Genomic DNA, 13,517 nt, shown 5'->3' on the forward strand with positions numbered 1-13,517 from the left:
GAATGACTAAGAGATAATCGGGACACAATAATTAGTGATGACGCAAGTGATATGGGCATCATCGGTACCACGTTATATGCCGGGTCCATGTAGATGCATGATCATGAGGGGCATATGTTGACGAATCGGACTTGTAAATTCTGTCTAACACTGACAAATCGGTTGCCGTTGGCCGGTTCCAACTTTATTCTGATACTAGTCCAATACAAAGCAATCCGAGAATTTGCTGGACTGCTATGTCATCTAATATCATGCACACATTCATCGAGAGTCAGAGGATTGAGCTTTGTGCATGGAGGATGCCTGTCGGCTCGGACACTATGGAAACAGGTATAGAAAGAGTCCACCCTGGACCAATAGCGTTTATATATGCTATCATGCTGCTAGCGTGCGGTACGCTTCACTTACCAGTTATAATCCGCGTTTGAGATGCAGGCCTCACCTCGGTCCTCTTCAACATCCCAAACCCAATACACAGATCGCACCCGCCACGGAAAGTGTGTTATTCAAGTCATCCGAAAAATCCTCTGACATCTTAGGAGTCTTCTCCAAAGATCCAACACAAGTATAGCCTCATCGATGACGCCAAGGATCAGCGCCCTTGCAACGATGAGCAGTTTCCCCTGCCAAATGACGCCGTAGTAGGACTCATCGAGAAGTAAGTTGCAGCTTCCTGGAATTAGTCACCGTCTGACTTTTGACAGCAGGACAGGCAGAATATAGGTGTTTCGAAACTTGACGCGAGGGATTTGATGCATGGTTCCATACCTCGCCCGGAGAACTGTCAAATGTCACACGATAGGCTGAATACTGACTAGCATGTCTGTCCAGTAACAAGTACTGCTGCGCATTCGCACCCTTATTAATTTGTCGAGCTGATTGCACTGACGTGCGGACCATAGAACGCCTAGAAAGCATCGTAAATTCCATCATCATGGGGAGAACTTATGGTGCGCGACTGCAAAATTCACGAGTCACCTACTAGCATGCAGGCCCTGAGACAGCTGACTCGAATGTTCAAGCGGGGATCCGGTGAAATACGATAGGGAGCATTTTATTACTCATTTCCGTTTGTTCGATTTACTGAGGGCAACTTCTGGCAGATCGTCTGTTGGCTGAAAGTAGTGACCAAGTACTAGCCTTGAAAGAAAATTATTTGGGTCATATGTATGTACTGACGATGGGAGTAAGCCAGCGTGCTTACATACACCTTACCCGTTTTTATCCAACAGCATAGGCTTGTAAACCTGTCGAATCCTCGAGCTTCAGGCTATCTGTGATATACACCAATCGCATATCTCTCACATATTTGAAATAAAGTCTACTGGTATATTACCCATGGCCAGATGGGTAGCGGGTATAGCAAAACAATTCATTATGAAGCCTGCCTTGCACGCTCTAATAATGAAATAAAACAAACACGTCTACCCTGCAGGTCGTCACGGTATGGTCGTTCACGAGATAATAATAAAAATCCGTCATCAATCGATGGTCGTCTAAAGAAACAGTCGTTGAATGAAAGAACGTGGTACGGCCACTACACCGGCAGATCCGCTAGGTCAGCTTTTTCGATCATGGTCGCGTTCGCATCGTTGATTTTTCATCAAAGTGCGTGCTACGTCGAGCAGGATTAGCGGGGTTATCGTGTTCTGGTTGAGGTGTGTGGTCTACACTGCGGTCATAGAATATTGATACTGAAATGAATTCAATAGAGACAACCGTCAAGAGGAACCAAAATGCCGCGGCTCGTCCGTGATACTTAGGCCCCCATGGATGGCCTCCACGGATGTCTCTATCTACTACTCCCTCTGTACTTTGAGTATCCGATAGATGTCTCAGTGCTGGTGCTGTCATTAGTAACGGTACTCTTTGACAAGGTCAAAAATTGAGGGGTTTTCGATTATATAAATGACACCCAGTGTTTGCAGGCATTGCCCATCTCCACTTGTAACCTAGTTCATACATACGACGATGAAATTTTTCCTATGTTTTGATCTTTTATTGCCAGGTTGTTACATATGAGAGAAAATTATTCGTCTAGGGGTAGCAGGCGCGGAATTGGTCTTTGGATCCTTTGTTTTCAATGTGCTCCGAGTCGTCTCCGTCACAGTTCAAGTTAGTACATAATGCACTTGTTCACGGCAAAAAAAGTTGTGTTGTTGTTGTTTCTCCGCACACGTCACGGTGCTGCCTTACATGATACAATGCTATGCTGAATTTGCAACCCTCAATCACTTCATATCCATCGCCTCTACTGCCCTCAGACGCACGTAAAGAAGTTCTGCCATAGATGTGAGTCATGTCATTAAGTCCACCGATACTCAAGTACTTACACACATCATATATGGGCAGCCCTTGCATTGTATGTCAAGAATACACCACATAGGACATTTATCGGCACCGTCGCTAGTACTGGCCTGAGCGTCAGTGGGGATGGCAGAGATTGACGGTGCTAAAATAGCAACGACGACGAGTACGATTGCAGACTCGGAGGAGAAACGCATTGTCTGTGATTTCAAGTTACCGTGATAGTGTGATGTGGGGATAATTCTGAAGAACACGACTGGCTTTTTTGTGTGAATAAATATTTACTGGTGTCTGATTCTCCCGAGTCCGAAGATACCGAAGACGGAGAGGAACGGGATGAGGAATAGAGGGTGCGAGCGCAAGGAGTATGTCGGGGACGGAAGGAACGGAGAAAGGACTTGTTGACGTCGAGACCGAAAGGTCCAAGTAAAATTTTATCTTCACTATACTCGAAAAACTTACCGTATAGATAGTAGCGCCCCAACATACGAGCGTCTCAGTTCTGTTTCCAGAGACTGAGACATGAGTCTATACCTTTATCGTTACCTTACAAATAAGTGACTTAGCGTAGTGTTCTTACCTGTTAGGTATACGCTTCGTCAATAAGAGTTCTGTTTCCAGAGACTGAGACTGTTCTTACCTGTTAGATCCCATCCGCTCTACCTCTAGTTATTTGAAATTCTTCTTGCATACGTGGTACCGGTGCACTGTGGACAGTGATTCCATTGAAAGAAGTACTGATGCTGAAATGTTCATTGGAACTGAAATAGCTAGGGTATACTAGCACGAGTCGGAAGATCAACACCGGACCCGCACCCGTCAACATCGGACCCGTACTAACCCACGGTATAGTGGCAGCTTACCCATGGTGTTGCATTTACCCGCGGGTGTACCCACGGTATAGTGGCAGCTTACCCATGGTGTTGCATTTACCCGCGGGTGTACCCATGCATTTCCCTAACCGCAGGTTAGTACGTGTACGTACGGTGTTGATCTTCCGACCCGCGGGTATACCCTAGTAAGAAAAAAGGATATTCAGCATACAAAAGCCAGTCGTCGTCTTATCATTTTCTTCAGAATCATCCGATCCCATATTACACCAAACAATGCGTTTCTCTTATGCGATTGTCCTCACCGTTGCTTCAGCATCATCAATCTTCGCCGTGCCCACTACTGACGCGGCGGCTGACGGTAATTGTCCTAAGCATTGCCTAAATGACAGCACATGCAGAAGGCAAGGCTCAAGCTGCACAAGCAGAGATTGCGTAATTATCAGTAGTTTTCCTGGATTTGATAACATGACTTACCTATAAATGACAGTACCTGTATCATTGCCACTGAGGAGACGATGAATATTAAGTAGGACTAGGCGCTAGAAATCCAGCTTCACATGCCATGGAGAGCGTGACAAGAACCTCTGTGTATTAGGAACGTGACTGAATGGCGTGTTAGAGATCGAGGGAATGTATAAGGAACTCAGAGGACTAGAAAAATGTGTAACGAAAGACATGCCAACGAAAAAGATGCAAAGTCAGAGGGCTAGCAATGATAATGGATGCAGTAATTACGATCATCGTAAATGAGAGTAAAGAGACATTGAAAATGTAAAACAAGACAGAGAGGCCATACGAGACAAAACATGAAATATTTTCATTGCTGTCTATGGACAACATCAACAAAACAGCGCCTATCTTCAAGTTATATGGGTTCACCTGGTCGTGTAAGGATACCCAAGGCCAGGTAAAGCATGCAAGTACTTCAGAGCATATCAGAGATTTTGGACCTGTTCGGGTCTTGTACCATCATCAGTGAACGGATGAACATATTATTATTAAAATATCATATATTGATAAAAATTACAACCCCAAATATGCCAGTGGGTATTACACATGCATATTTGACCTTACGTGGGAATGATGCATGTACATCAGAAAACGATATTGGCATATAAAGGATTATAATATGTAAAACTGCTATAATAAGTCTAATCATGATACATCAAATTATCAAGCCTTACATTGTAGGATAGACATGGCAGGACTTGTCAAATATGCAAGGACGAGACTTCATAGCTTCGCTTGTTAAAGGATCAAAGATTGTTAATGTAAGATCTCACATTGTATTTATGACACATTCATGGACTGTGCTCCCTTCAATTATAATGCCTCGATAGAATTCACAAGTGTCACCATGGTGACAGGTATTGCAGGAGAGCATCTGAATGGCCAAAAAAGTTAAGCCTTCACAATTGTGATCCTTCATTGGCTATAGTAGCTAAGTATACAATGGATGACTGCTTTTATGTATCCTATGAACCACATCAAAAAGACATGTATCACATAGGTATGTCCAATTGGTCTCATTCTTACAAATACTGGCCACAAACACATGAGTTGTACTTGTGATCACCAACATGATCACTGGCAAATTTTGAGCAAGGGTCTCAGGGTGACATGCACTGAATTGATAGTGACAGATAGTGTTGCGGAAGTCCGGTTTGGTCCGGTTCAGCAACAAATTTTGCGAACGCTGAACCGGACCTCACGTCCGGTTCAATCGTTTTGCTGAACGCTGAACCGGACGCCATGAATGCGTTCATGGCGTCCGGTTCACGTCCGGTTCAGCGTTCGAACATCGAACGCATTGTAAATATACTCGATTGTACTATAGCTAGTAGTAAGGAGTACTGGTACACTACTGTGAAGCAGGCTCGGAGGGGGTGATGCCGTCGATATCTGTCTCATGATCCATGTCAGTAGCTGCATCCGTAGTTACCCCATTATCCTGGTCTCCTTCACAGTCACTTTCCCCCTCAGAGCCCTCACTCGTGACCACTGACCTGCTAGCCTTGCGTTTGCGCAAGACAGCAGTTGTTGGGGTCAACAAGCTTGGGTGCAGGGCGTGGGATACGAGTTGAGCGATGTGCCTGAGCGGGAAGCACAGGCAGTGGAGTATCGTCGTCGGGATTGTTGTACCATCGGATTTGACTGGCGTCAAGGAGAGTTCCATCTGCACCCAGACCACACTGGTCAGCCATGTTGTGAGGGGGAAAGCTTGAAGAGAGTTGAGCTTACCTTGAATTTGATCCATTTTAACTTCCATCAAGTTCATGAGTGCCGAACAATTCATGTAGCTACCCTAGAAAAAAAACGACCCGTTAACAAATACATTAGCACTAAACCAAATTAACCAAAGTCTCCATACCTTATCAGGTTCTTCCTTTGTAATGTTTGGGTTAGTGGTAGGCAAACAAACCTTCACGGACCTTGCCAGTGTGGCATGGTCCTTGTGAATCGGATTCCAAGCGAAAAAGTTGCGAGTAATCATGTCATGTTCAGTGTATTGCGTGTGTGGGTGATGTCATCTCGTATGTGTGAGTAGCCTAAAATGGAAGCAGTTCAAAAAGGTTCAGACACATTCGGACACGTTCAACGCATTCAAGGAATGCTGAACGCTGGACTGGACCATCGGTCCAGTTCAGCCTATACTCTGAACGTTGAACTGGACCATGGTCCAGTCCATGAAAGGTCCGGTTCGAACCGCGGTTCAGAACCGAACCTCCGCATCACTAGTGACAGACAGACGACACAATTGACCAAGACACCACTATTACATTATGAATACCATTATTGTCATGTGTCGGTGAAAAGATACAAAAATAACAGGCATGTATGATCACTGGCAAATTTTGAGCAAGGGTCTCAGGGTGACATGCATTGAATCTCACCTATGATTCCCACATATCTGAATTAGTAAAGTGGCCTGACGGCACTCTCTCTGCCACTTAATTAAGCTTATTTGCATTGGTATCAAGCACTGGCGGTGTGCCCCAGCTGGTTTCAGTCACTTGTGAGTGTTTTCTCAAACAGCCTTGACTTCTCTTTCTGGTACGTCTTTCCCAGGCCGATTTTGGCAGTCATGCTGATGCAAACACCTGCCAAACAACGTGCTCACTGTCTACTGTGATGAGCTCCCACCTCCCGCCAAATTTCACCATTTCTTCCAGCATTTTTTGGCAGTACACACAGACTATAGACCTATCTCTATTCCTCCATCAATGGACTGAATCTGGCTCTGCTTCCTGCACACATAGCCCCCCGCGACAAATCAACAAGGTAACATACAAAACTTTATAACCTGCTCATTGCTGCTAACGCTCACTACAGTGACTATACATCATCCATACTCCATACACGAAGACTATACACCCCATCTCTGTTCCTACATCAACGGACCGGATCTGTCTCTGCTTCCTGCACATATAGCCCCCGCAGCAAATCAACAAGGTAACGTGCGAAACTTCATAACCTCCTTGTTGCTGCTAACGCTCACTACACACCTCTGTTCCCCATGCCTGCCAGTCGCAATTCCCTGGGTGGTGTTTCAAGACGATGCATTGTTCATGTTGGTGGCGGGGGAAAAGTCAAAACACTGCATGCTGGAGCCATTCGTGAACATGAACAGGATGCACGTGAAGTGCGCTCCGCTCTCCTCAAAAGTATGTCCCATTCATACTTCCATTATGTTTCTCCTAATGCCATCTCTCAGAACTTTCTTTGGTGGAGCATGAGCGTTTGTTAAGCACAGAGAGTGGTGGACCGAGCATGATGTTGCAAACACCATCTGACAATTTCGACCTCACTAACTTCTCAACTTATTTCATGGATGTAGATTCTATGGTCCCTCCTCCCAGCGAGGAAGGGTTCTCAGTCAGCCATGCTGGAGATGAAATTTCACTCTACCAGGAGCTCGAGACACTTACAATGACGAAAACATGGTATTACTTCGTCTATCTCTGCATACAATCTCCTCTTACTAAATTGATGAATAGTCCTGCATGATGTGGGAATCATGCATGGACATGAATACTAGGTGACCCTCAAAAAATAAAGTCTGTTAGCTTAGTCCTCAGACTAGTCAACCCATACCTTGGTTTCAAACCATGGTCCATATTTCCAGTTTTCCCCAAGTTTCACGATCTGAATATGTTTTGACGGAAAAAGTCTAATGTGAGATGGGAATCACATTTAGACCTAGTTGATGTGAGAAGGGAAATGAAGGTTAAGGTATAGCCTTGCCTTTGGCTTATTCACTTTGGCTAGAGAAAACCATAGAGAAAAGTACAAAGCCTATAAAAAACCTATCCAAAAAGACCGTGTTTCAATTCCTGCCAACTGTCTTATTTTTGCTACCTACTTTTATCTAGTGTTTCTTTACTTTACTTTTTCATTAGGATGCTTTTGACTCACCTGACACTTCATAAAATTGTACCCATAGGGTATGATGTCATTATGATGTCATAAGATTCCACAGATACTCCTGCAGGTATTCTGTTGAAAGATATTATGTCATCAAGCTCTAGATTATTCTACTCTACAATGACATCATCCATGATGTCATTTCCTTCTAGAATATTCTGCTCCACAATGACTCACTCTGACTCACTCATGGAAGGTTCTGGAATCTTTTGCTCCACAATGATGTCACTCTTGATGTCATTATGATGTCATTACTCCACATTCCAGAATGTTCTGCTCCACAATGATGTCATAGCTCCATCTTTCACTTGTATTTTATTCTTTTATTGGGTTTGACCCAATATTTTGATTGGTCCTCCTTATTTTTTATTGTTTGTGAACCTAGGTTACTTTCCCACACAAAATGTATATAAGGAGAGCCCATTCTCCCCCCCAAAAAAATATGATCTCCCATTTGTAGCAATCTGCCTATCAGATATTTCACTTGCAAAGTTAGTCCCTTTGAAGTGTGACAAGCGCAGGGAAAAGAATTCCCTTGAGATTATAAGTTTCTTACCTTAGAAACTTATTAGTGCTATAGACCAAGTGTTCTTGGTCATATATATTGTCTTTGAGACCCCTTTGTCTCATTGCTCTGTGCCCTTTGACTAAGCGATCTTAGTCATCTATCATATTGTTGAGACCACGTCTCACTAGTTGTCCCATAGACCAAGTGATCTTGAACATATATATAGTATACTTGAGACCGTTGTCTCATAGTTCCAGTGCCCATAGACCAAGCGATCTTAGTCATATTTTGTATATTTGAGACCACGTCTCACTAGTTCCAGTATCCAAGTCCAGAGCCTAGAAGGAGATTTCCTAGGCAAATACATCCCAGAAACCGAATTACGTGTCTAGAAGCTTATTCCTAGACAAGAGATTTGAGTTTCAATAAAGAAAAGTAAAGCTCTGGCTAGGTTGATCTTAATAAAAGATTAGTTTAGCGAGCCTCCCAAGAACTCACACGTTATCTACCACGAAATAGGAAAAGTTGTAGACCGTGTTAATTGAGGACTGGCAAGCAGTCTTATCCAAAGTGTAATTGTGGTGTCATTACATTTACACGACTTTATATAAGACCCTCGGTTATTAAGACAACATGTCCCTCTCATTTCATCTCCACCCAATGTGGTATCAAGCCTTAAGACACCACGAGATCCACCCAAGTGAGCCAGATGCGCGACATTTGTATGCCACCAAAACCAATTTTTAATGGCCTAGAATTTTATTTTTAACAAAGTACATGTATCATGATGTAATTATGCAACTTACGGATTGTCGCTTCAGGATTGCTTGTGCCATGCAAGACTTCTGTACATCACTGAGCTCGCCTTCCTGTGGGATATCAGTTAGATGTGCTCTTTCTGTCCAACATCTTAAAAATTCGTGGATTGTAGCATTCTAAAAGTTGTGGTAAATCTTTGTCACCTGACAGGCAATATAGGCAGTGAGCTGACTTTGGAGGAAGACCTCCTCAGGAGTGGTTCAATTTTTGGGGCCTTGATGAGGCATTGCAGTAAGGAATTGCTTTCAGGGGGATTATTGAGGGGGCAATTTTAAGGGTGAGTGACTGCTGTCAAAATGGAAAACAGACTTTTATCTTATTCTACCATGTATGAGTTAGATGTCTGATAGTTAAGGTTTCGCATTACTGTTACAAGAACATCTAGACGCTTGGGCCCCTACCATTTTTCTCCTAATACTCCTTGTATCAGCCCTCGCGTCATACCCTTACCCCGACCTTACCCTTGTCATCCTTGTCATCCTCGCATTCCCTTTCGCCCTCTACCTGTCGCTTCAGCAAAGCCAGTACATTTGGCCAGACCCTTTCGCTGACGAAGCATACCCATGCTCCGTTTCACCACCTGACTGATCCTGCGGACAGTCCCCTTGCCCTTACCATCTGGATGGTAACCTATGGCATGATGCATGACACATCCCCTTTGCCCTGTTCCCTTTCTTGATTCTCTGACTCAGTGCGCAGTCGCACATGCGACTTATACTTAGATCTGCAGTTGCACGATCGTGCCCCTGCGCGTTTCACTTCTCTTTCCGATCTATGACTCACTTTCTTATCCAGCACGTTCTACCGAGATCGAACGTGCCTTCCTATTATGGTTTTACCCTTTACCGATTGCCTCTCCCGGTAGTACGAGTTATCATCCACTAATACGTCCCCTGTCCTCTATATAAACTCGCTACCATGTACTATATTCCCTAACTTGAATCTACTTGGTTCTTGACCTCCTACTCTCACCAGAGTGATCCTTCTGCCTCGCCAGCAGTCTATATTCTATCTTCTTATCTGCTCATCGCGGATAAGCCTATAGTCTCGACCTTTACTCATCGACTTCGTCGATGAGCAAAGCCCCTGTTAACTAGTCGGACTTCTGTCCTTCTAATTAACGACGATCCTTACGATTAACCTTCGGGTGTCGTAAGCCTAGGCCGATATAGCTTATCGTCTCGCACCCGCGTGACATAAGCTACCCGATTTGGACATAGGCGTTAAATCGTACTTGCCGAAGACACGCCAAGTACGACCCCTAACCTTGGGCTAGCCCAAGGACGTCCACAGACCGTTGACGACACAAGCTCTGTTTGAGCGTCGCCAACAGATACCATCCAAGTCGTAACAATTACTGTGTAGGTTCGTCAGACCTTTCTACAATAAATCAGAGTCTTTTCGCATTACTGTGTGGTCTGGATGAAATACATTATACACTAGCCTCTTTGATATAAGTGTAAATAAAATAAAAAATAAATAAAAAAGATTGTAACAAAGTACCCTCTTCAATATGAGCGCAAATGAAATCATTGAAATCTGCTTGGTGTGGACGATGCAAACATGAAGGGAGAGATAAATGGAGGTAACTGAGCAACATACCTGTTCTGGGGGAAGAACCGGACATGATGTCTTGAACAAACATAGTTGATGAGCAACAAGAGTGAAGGTATCAAATGGAGTGCAAACTCACCATTTACCTACAACTATGAAAGTTAGAGTCTGAAATAGCTTGTACTACTAAAGCCGCATCATGAAGGTGATGACAACTTTAAAGGGCTGTTTGGTGCATATGAGTGCATGGAGGTAAGTAGATACTTGCCAAGTCCCTTCATAGCGCTCAGCGCTAGTAATACAGAATGACCTTTGATGTGAGCATAAGCATGGATACGAAAAGATGGTGACTGGAAGGATACTGACCCCTCATCTAGTATTTCTCGCAATTGGAGCATGCCCTGCGCTACAACCTGGATGTGTGCACCTCTACCACATTACCAATGAGATATGGCAAGACTTTAGTATTTTGCTTAATCTTCTCCCCATTGTCACATATCTTCTCCTTCATTACATTTTGCTCATGTTGTAATTGTAGTGTGTCCGACTTCATAACCTGCATCACCAGAACAAAGTATCTAGAGTTGAACTCCAAGAAATTCATTGGAAGATGCAAATGACACACCTTGATAGCATTATCAATCAGCCGTAGTATTCTGGTCAAAAGTTCATCTGTCGGAGTGCTTCTAAGTCCAGTGACTGGTGGCAAGTTGATAATGAGTAAGATATCATACATGCATAGTATTTGGGGAGAGTACTCCAAACAACATATAAAGGTCTCTGAATGTATACTTATGTGTACCTGTTACCACTGAGTTTGTGAGCTTTGCTTTGATTTAGGACATTTGCATTTGTGTTTCGTTGGATTCAGGACATTATTAGTTATATGCCAATAATCATGTTATGATATTAACTATGCAAATCAATGCATGACATCATGTATTTCAAATGTTCAACTTGTTCAACATGCTGCTCGCGTTGCATGTGCACACAATTGATCTCGATCAACAAGTAATACTACTTATTGGGACATTCCATCCACACTCAACTTGCCCACTCACTAAGATCCTTAATTTTCTGAGGTCATCGACTGTAACAGTGACCCACTGCTTTGATCCTATTTCTCATTGCTCCAATATTCCTACCAGTTCTTATTCTTCCGCATTACTATTACTGATTAACACTCGGCAATTCAACAGTATAAAGTGAGGTATACAAACTCTACATTTCTCGATACTCCATTGATTCCATCATCATGGCTAACCTAACCAGTTTACTGCCGATCATGATGACACAGCCTCGCTCAGTGCTCACTGAATCTCCCTCAGTATGTTCAATACCCGTGCTATACCCTACTCACTTGACAGTCATCTGTTCTTGTGACAAATAAATGTCATTTCCGGTGCATATGCATATGCGCACATTTCGGACATTGTGAGTTATCTGGTATTGTCAGGTCCGTTCCACTGACTGTTTTATATCATTGCTCACAAACATTGTCCCAATTATCAACACGTCCGGCAGCTTCAACAGATACATTGTTACAAGACCATTGAAGTTGGTGAGTTCCATTTAATGCTACCTAATATATTTTAACTGATACTCATTGATTCAGAGACACGAGAATGAGGCAGCTGGCATTGTAAGTACTATCTGCTTGCCCAGCAAGCACATCTAACAATGATATGTTTCAGTCAAGGGCTCCCATGTGCCAGAAGCTGGCGGGCTATGTCATCCTGATGCGCAGGAGGGGAAGCCGGTGGTATATAGAATACACTTTTATTGCTTTTGTAATTTTTTTGTAATACAAGTGTTTTTTGTTGATTCAGTGCGTTGATGAGCAAATGTGAAGAAGTTGATTGGGAGCTACAAAAATATCCTAGAATCTATGCTATGCAAACACGCTCAATGACACAATATCTCGCTTGATGTAAGTCACTAAAAATCTACTATAAGTCTCATCTTTCTCCAGAAATTGATGTGAACATTGTCGCGATACTTCTGTCAAAAAGCAAATCCAGAAAATGCCGGAATCATTGAATCATTGTCCGACTTGAGCTTGAACATTTGAGGCGAAAGTAAGAACATTCATTTATTCCAAGTATACATTTACATTTAACTACATCTACAAGTACAGAATGAACTACTATCCAAACATTAACAGAGGAGCTAACGAGGACCACAATCACGAGGTGCGTCGTGTTTAAATGTTCTCATACCAATCACTTACCATTCAATGTAGAGATCCCTGCCCTACAACATGCACAGAGGCCTCGGGAAGTGAGGTTCACGATGTTGGAAAGGCAAATAGTGAGTATTTTCTGCATTTGCAAGCCATTACTGACATTTTACCTCAAAGGAATTGTTATACACCAAGTGGGGTGTCGCACAAATGCGCATCCGCCAGCAGGTGTACTGCCCTGACCTACTGTTGATACCACACCCACCACCACCATTCTGGTCAGACAAGACACGTGCAATGCTCATACTTTGGATCGTGAGGGAGAGGCGCATGTTCGAGATGGAGATGGTGGAACTTGAATACTTGCTGGGGCTCAGGGGGGCACATTAGCATGAACGTGCTTCAAGGTGAGTTGAAAGTATAAATAATGAATGAACTTGTGAAAATTTGGTTCAGACCACATGAATGAATGAGAATCAGAGAGTCTAAGGAGCTGAGATTGAGTGGATGCAACATATACTGTACAATGGTCGAAGCAAATGGACTACAGCAATCTGGAAGTATGATGTAAAATATAATTAGTGTTTCAACTCGTCGAGACAGAAATGTCTAACCTTGGTTCAGACAGATTATCGAAATGAAAAGCTGTTGATGGTTGTCATATCCCATATTTCGGACCTACATCCGACAATGTTCCCATGCTTCATCCGGACCTCGGACACTAGATCCGGTCCAGTCCAGTCCAATCCGATATACGATAAGCTTCTTAAATTCAATTCCTGTTCATATAACGTTAACACAGCCTATTCCTTTATTCGGTATTCCTTGTCCCCGGTCTCTCGGTTATACTTACTTCCGGCTATGTGTTATGATCCGTTAACCTGTGCTA

General features: G+C 43.3%; 5 protein-coding genes across 5 annotated transcripts; 3 read left to right on the forward strand and 2 right to left on the reverse strand.

Annotated features, from left to right (window-relative positions):
• Positions 1-236: 236 nt before the first annotated feature.
• Positions 237-723, forward strand: EDB93DRAFT_1255137 (uncharacterized protein; the record flags this gene model as incomplete). Its single annotated transcript, XM_041453736.1, has 4 exons — positions 237-393; positions 436-497; positions 540-658; positions 708-723. 4 exons carry the CDS (start codon positions 237-239, stop codon positions 721-723), a joined length of 354 nt encoding a protein of 117 aa, XP_041302872.1.
• A 2,982-nt stretch (positions 724-3,705) lies between these two features.
• EDB93DRAFT_899398 (uncharacterized protein) lies at positions 3,706-4,118 on the reverse strand. Its single transcript, XM_041457868.1, has 2 exons — positions 4,020-4,118; positions 3,706-3,967 (listed from the first exon to the last, which is right to left on the reverse strand). The coding sequence occupies exons 1-2, from the start codon at positions 4,054-4,056 to the stop codon at positions 3,792-3,794; spliced, it is 213 nt and encodes a 70-aa protein (XP_041302873.1). The 5' UTR covers positions 4,057-4,118; the 3' UTR covers positions 3,706-3,791.
• An 883-nt stretch (positions 4,119-5,001) lies between these two features.
• EDB93DRAFT_1107804 (uncharacterized protein) lies at positions 5,002-5,634 on the reverse strand (the record flags this gene model as incomplete). The annotated part of the gene is made up of 2 exons (XM_041447768.1): positions 5,002-5,445; positions 5,563-5,634. The coding sequence occupies 2 exons, from the start codon at positions 5,632-5,634 to the stop codon at positions 5,002-5,004; spliced, it is 516 nt and encodes a 171-aa protein (XP_041302874.1).
• Positions 5,635-6,657: 1,023 nt separating this feature from the next.
• Positions 6,658-7,148, forward strand: EDB93DRAFT_1255139 (uncharacterized protein; the record flags this gene model as incomplete). The annotated part of the gene is made up of 2 exons (XM_041453737.1): positions 6,658-6,805; positions 6,856-7,148. 2 exons carry the CDS (start codon positions 6,658-6,660, stop codon positions 7,146-7,148), a joined length of 441 nt encoding a protein of 146 aa, XP_041302875.1.
• A 4,553-nt stretch (positions 7,149-11,701) lies between these two features.
• Positions 11,702-13,018, forward strand: EDB93DRAFT_1107805 (uncharacterized protein; the record flags this gene model as incomplete). The annotated part of the gene is made up of 8 exons (XM_041447769.1): positions 11,702-11,773; positions 11,903-12,007; positions 12,062-12,088; positions 12,146-12,208; positions 12,330-12,376; positions 12,584-12,638; positions 12,691-12,756; positions 12,806-13,018. The coding sequence occupies 8 exons, from the start codon at positions 11,702-11,704 to the stop codon at positions 13,016-13,018; spliced, it is 648 nt and encodes a 215-aa protein (XP_041302876.1).
• Positions 13,019-13,517: the final 499 nt, after the last annotated feature.

This window comes from Suillus bovinus (genome assembly GCF_016758785.1).
Source record: "Suillus bovinus strain UH-Sbo-P2 chromosome Unknown EDB93scaffold_86, whole genome shotgun sequence".
NCBI classification, from domain to species: Eukaryota; Fungi; Basidiomycota; class Agaricomycetes; order Boletales; family Suillaceae; genus Suillus; species Suillus bovinus.